This window comes from Fukomys damarensis, unplaced genomic scaffold (assembly GCF_012274545.1).
Source record: "Fukomys damarensis isolate Sample0158 unplaced genomic scaffold, DMR_v1.0_HiC HiC_scaffold_23, whole genome shotgun sequence".
In the NCBI taxonomy this organism is placed as follows: Eukaryota; Metazoa; Chordata; class Mammalia; order Rodentia; family Bathyergidae; genus Fukomys; species Fukomys damarensis.
Genome location: NW_022900935.1, coordinates 22,570,238 through 22,576,237, shown reverse-complemented (window position 1 = coordinate 22,576,237; position 6,000 = coordinate 22,570,238). Strand labels below are relative to the sequence as shown.

The 6,000-nt window shown below is 37.6% G+C and overlaps 1 protein-coding gene across 3 annotated transcripts in view; it reads right to left on the bottom strand.

Moving 5' to 3' along the window:
- The window catches only part of Ccdc30 (coiled-coil domain containing 30), a 90,727-nt gene that overhangs the window by 60,270 nt on the left and 24,457 nt on the right, over positions 1 to 6,000 (bottom strand). For all 3 annotated transcript variants that reach the window (XM_033767900.1, XM_033767901.1, XM_033767902.1), the window contains one exon: positions 5,254 to 5,352. In XM_033767900.1, coding sequence (XP_033623791.1) covers positions 5,254 to 5,352 — 99 coding nt within the window. The remainder of the gene's footprint in view (positions 1 to 5,253; positions 5,353 to 6,000) is intronic.

The following is a 6,000-nucleotide window of genomic DNA, read 5'->3' as shown; positions in this document are numbered from 1 at the left end:
CACACACACACACACACACAGGAAAGAGAGTGGTTTATATATGAATTGGCTTGTGCAATTATGGAGGCGGGTGGGGAGGCCATGATCTGCCATCTACAAGCTGCAGACTCAGGAAAGCTGGCAGAATACATTGGTCCCAGGTCAAACCCAAAGGCCTGAGAACCAGGAGAACTGATGGTGTCAATTCTAGCCCAAGGGCAAACGCCAGAGACTGGAGAGCCAATGGTATAGTACTAGTCTTAGTCTGAAAGCCTGAGATCCAGGAGCCCTACTGGTGGAAATCCCAGTCCAAGGGTAGAAGACTGAGGTCCTAGTTCAAGCAGTCAGGCAAAGAGTAAATTATCCTTCCTTCTGTCTTTTTGTCCTATACAGGCTCTCATCTAATAAGGGGTGATCAAAATGTACAGTGAATATTTATATTTTAAAAATTATTATATAAAAGATATACTGCTATGAATCCCACTCAAAATACTCTCTTTTACTTTGAACATATTTATTACACCATTCTTGTCATTTTCTGAAGTTCTTTCTTATGTGTTTACAAAATATGATAAAAAATATGGTGAATGTGGCTGCTAGGTGCCATCCAGTGAAAAGGCAGGCACATAAAAAACCATTCTGACGTGACTTCATCCACCTTGTTCACTGGATGTGGCACTGTCTGACTGCTGGATTTCCCCCAAAGTCAAAATAATCATGTAAGGCAAATGCTTTGAATTAATTCCGGACATCAAGACCATGACAGCACAACTAAAGACACTCAAAAAGACTTCCAGAACTGTTTCAGAAAATGCCAAGAACAAGGAACAAGTATGTTTGAAGGAAGGGTCTTTTGAGGGGATTAGTTGTCATGTGTCTTTTACTGCAGTGTATTTTTTAAAAATTTAAACATTGACCACAGCTTCCAATCATACCTTATAGACAATACCTACTCACATTGGGTAAAGCAATGAGTTTTACTCAGTCTACAGATTCAAATGCTAATCTCCTTTGTAAATATCTTCAGACATATCTAGAAGTAATGTTCAACCAGATAGCTATTTGAATACCTTGTGACCCAAACAAGCTGATACACAAAATTCACAATCACATCATCCTTTTATTTTCTTTTGTAGAAAATAGAAAATAAAATATTCAGCAATCAGGAATGAACTGGCATGCCTATCTGAAAGCTGAAAATTCATGCCAGGAAAGCATGGCCTAGATCCGGAAGTGAGTTCCTGGGAAGAGTTGCTACTCCTTACATAGAGAGTCCACTTAATTCTTCCTTCTGCTGAGACTGGCCCTTTCATTAACAGTGATTGATCACATAATCACCCAGGTGCTAAACACAAAGAATCGTGAAGCTTTTTCTTTGTAAAACTCAGAGAATTTTGAAGGCAAAAAAAAAATCTATAGTTTTCTCCTCCTTCTTTAGGAAACGACTTTGTTTAACTCTAAATGATTAGTATTGAATGATAAACTTTTTTAGTTTAAAAAATTTCTCCTTGTTAATATCTTTAAAGAGAAGAAACATTTACTTGTAATGGTCCTCATCAGCCCGTTCAGGCTGGCTAATGTGGGATAATGTTCAATGATTGGATCATTAGTCAATCTAAAGCTTTTATAATTTTAGAAATCCATACATATCTCAAGGAAAAGAAAACTGGTTACACCCCAGCCTAGAGGATTGAGAGTAAACATAGAAAAAATTCCAATGTTTAATGTTAAACATTAGAGAAAACCATGTGGTCTTTTCTGAACATCTTTTAAAACAAGATAGAGATGCAAAACTGGGCATAATGGCATAAACCTATAATCCCAGTATTCAGGAGGCTGAGGCAGGAGGATTGTGAGTTCAAGGCCAGCCAGAGCTACACAGCAAGTTCAAGGCCAGTCTGGAACACAGCAAGACTCTGTCTTTAAAAAGCCAAAACAGCCAGGTGTGGTGGTGCACACCTGTAATCCCAGCACTTGGGAGGCTGAGGCAGGAGGATGCCTGTGAGTTTGAGACCAGCCTGGGTTACATAGTGAGTTCCAGGTCAGTGTCAACTACAAAGTGAGACCCTGTCTCAAAACAAACAAACAAACAAACAGCCAAAACAAACAAACACACCCCACCCTAGATGCTTATTGATATAGAATGTCATAGTCAACACAGATCACAGAGGGAGGCCGATTAGCCAGATTGTCTCCAAGTATCAGAGGGCCACGTGGAAGTGCACCTCCAGTATCTCCCTTCAAGGAAGTGCTGCCACACTCTTCCCAGCAGCCTCCAGTGGATCCTGAGCAAGGTGAGAACATCACGACCTGGCCATTTCTGCCCAATGTGGAATTCCTCTACCAGTTATCATTGTGCCAAAGCTCCCTGCTGGGCTGAGCTGAGACCTTCTCAGAAGTATTCCACAGTCTAAGGCTCTTCCTTCCAATCTCAGACTGCGCTGGAGTCTGAAGGCTGCTCCTGCTTCCTCCCTCATCCTTCACAAGGGCTACCCTTAATGATTCTCTTACAGTTCTTGTCTGTATATATTCAGGAGGAGTAGGGATGTAGATTCAGTGGTAGAGTGCTGCTCCTGGGGGTCTGATCCCCAGTACCACACAAATGTAACTGCGAATAATGAGTATTGGAAGATGTGGCGAAAGTGGAACCCTCCAACACTGCTGATGGGAATATAGCACAGTATATCTGCATTGGAAAACACGGTAGCAGTTTCTCAAATGTGAAACGTTGGCTTGACATATAATGCAGTCATTTCTTTCTGAAATATATTCCCAGAGAAATGAAAACATTAAAAAACTTGAAAATGAACATTCACAGCAGCATTATTCATAATAACCACAAATGGAAGCTATCAAGCATTCTGTTGATAAGTAGATAAACAAAATGTGGTCCACATCGACATATTTATACCGTGAAATATCATTCAGCTATGGGCGAAAGTGCTGACTCACGCTACAATGCTGATGAACCTTGAAAATGTGCCAAGTGAAAGACGCTACACACAGAAGGCTGCATTTTTTTTTTTCCAGTGCTGAGGATCAAACCTAGGACTTTGTACATATTAGGCCACTGAGCTAAACGCTCAGCCCTCAAAAGACTGCGTTTTAAAATAATTCCCATTTAGGGCTGGGGATTTAGCTCGGTGGTTCCGCCGCCTGCCTTGCAAACGCAAGGACTCGAGTTTGATCCCTGGTACCAAAAAAAAAAAAAATTTTTTTTTCCCATTTATATAAAATGTACCAGATAAGCAAATTCATAGAGGCTGAAAATAGCTTAGTGGTTGCCAGGGGCTGGAGGGAGAGGAAATAGGAATGACTAATCAATGAATATTCTTCTAGGAGTAATGAAAATATTTTGGAATTAGGTAGTGATAATAGTTGCGCAATTTTGTAAATATACTAGAAACCCCTGAATTGTATACTCTAAAAGTTTACGTAAATTTTATGGTGCATTAATTACTTTCAACTTTTTTTTTTGCAATGTTGGGGGTTACACACAGGGTTTTGCACCACTAAGCAAGTGCTCTACCACTGAGCTATAGCTCCAGCCTGAGATATTTTATTTTTTTAAAGGAACAAATTTAATTAAATATGTATAAGATCTGTGTATTGCAAAGAATAAAACATTGATGAGCTATACTAAAGAAGACTCAAGTGAATCAAAAGATCTAACACTTTTATAGACTTGAGGACTCAATGTTGTTCAAATGTAAGTTCTCACTTAAGTTGGCCTGAAGATTACCATACAAACAAAATCCTAAAAAGGGTGGAAGGGGTGAAGGGAGGGCTGGGGAATGGGGAAAAAAATAAGAACCAAGATACATCATGTAAAGGTACAAGATTCCAATGATGAATGTAACTGTACTGTTTACCTAAAAAGTACCAATGAACTCTATGGAAAAAAATGCTAGCAGGTGTTTATGTAAAAGTTGACAAGCTGATTTTAACACACACACACACACACACACACACACACACACACACACGGAATCCAAAACAACTTTGAAAAAGAAAACTTCACAAAAATTGGAGCTGTTATACTTTCTGATTTCAAGACTTATAATAAAGCTACAGTACATAATTGTCCTAAGAACAAACATGTATATTAGTGGAATAGAATAGTCCAGAAGTAAACCCAATGCAAAGGTGCCAGTGTAATTAAAGAACGGAGTAACTCTCTTTTCAACAATTGTTCTGCAATAACTGAATATACATTTGGAAGTGAGTGAGATTTAACTTTTATCTCAGCATATACAAACCTTATCTGCAATAGATCATAAATCTAAATGTATAACTACAACTATAAAACCTTTAGAAGAAAGCATAAGAAATATATTTTTTGAGCATAGGGTAGACAAAGATTATATAGGGCCAGGGATTTAGCTCAGTGGTACCACCACCTGCCTTGCAAGTGCAAAGTCCTGAGTTTGATCCCCAGTACAAAACAAAACAAAAAAACAGCTAGGCATTTTATATTCTATCACAAAATTATAAGAAGAAAACACTGATGAATCAAAATTTTAAAACCTTTACTTTTCATAAACACTCTATTAAGAAAATAAAAACACGTGGTGTAAGCTGGTAGAAAATAACTATACTACATATATTTCAATATATTCAAAATACATAACGCCTACAACTCAATGTAAAGAATGCATTTGAAACCACTAAGAATGAATAAAAGATGTGAGCAAATGCCTTACAAAAGGACATATGCAGAGTCAAAGAGCGAATGAAATATATCCATTGTTATTAGATACCCTCAAAAAAGGCAGTTAAAACCATGACGGCTTACTACCACGTCTCTGCTAGAGACACAATGGCCCTTCAGTCTATCTTGAGTGTGGTTGCTTTGCTCAGCACTTTAATGGCTGGTCATGAAGAACTAGATGCTGAACACACGGCAGCCTCTGCTTATTAATTGTCTACAACATTTAATTATATTCAGTACAGTTCCGGCAACCCACATACTACCACTGGTTGATTCTATAAATAGCTCTCTTTGATGATTTAAAATGCTATTTGTTATATTATTATATGACACATTTTTCTTTTTAAAGAAACAATCTACCATATTCTTAAAATTAATTGTTCTCTGTGGGGAAGAAATGACACCTGTATCCCAATTTCTTCTTTCACTCTACTTGGCTAAACAATAGAAAAATTCAGTAAGAAGCAAGTAGCAAATGATTGGCATCAATTGCTCTAGTACACTCTGTAGAAATGTAACTTATTTAAAAGTGAGAAAGCAGAAAATGCAGAACTTTAAGATACCTGTACTCTGTGTTCAGCACTTGCTGGTTTTTCAGGGGAGTGGTTTCCAAGTTGCTTATTGTTTGGAGATTCACACATCCCAGCTTTAAGTTTTTCAACCTTAAATACAAAAGTAGCCTTGAGTAGGCTTCTCAATTTTTAACTACATATTTGCTTTGCTTTTAAAAATATATAAGTAGCCAGGCGTGGTGGCGCATGCCTGTAATCCCAGCACTCGGGAGGCTGAGGCAGGAGGATCACTGTGAGTTCAAGACCAGCCTGGGCTACACAATGAGTTCCAGGTCAGTCTTAACTACATAATGAGACCCTGTCTCAAAAACAAAACAAAACAAAACACCTAAACATATAAGTAATACATAAATACCTTCTTCTTGTAAAACTTCAATAGCACATAGATATATAGGATAAAAAGTAATATTTTCACAATACTTCTCTTTCCAAAAGTAGCACTGCTTTGGATGCACCCTTTCTTTGCTTTTTTCATGTGTACACATACTTGTATTAAACATTTAAATGTATTTGTAGATATTAGGTATAATTACAAAGACTAGGATAACTTGAAAAATCTTCATTTGTTCAAAATTGTATTTTTCTTTGTTACAAAATGCACATAACACACAATATAGCGTGTTAAACATTTTTAGGTGTATACAGTTCAGTGGCAGGAAGCACATTCACATGGCTGTATAGCCATCCATCTCTAGAACTCTCTTCACCTTGCATTGAAACTATACCCATAAAACAATG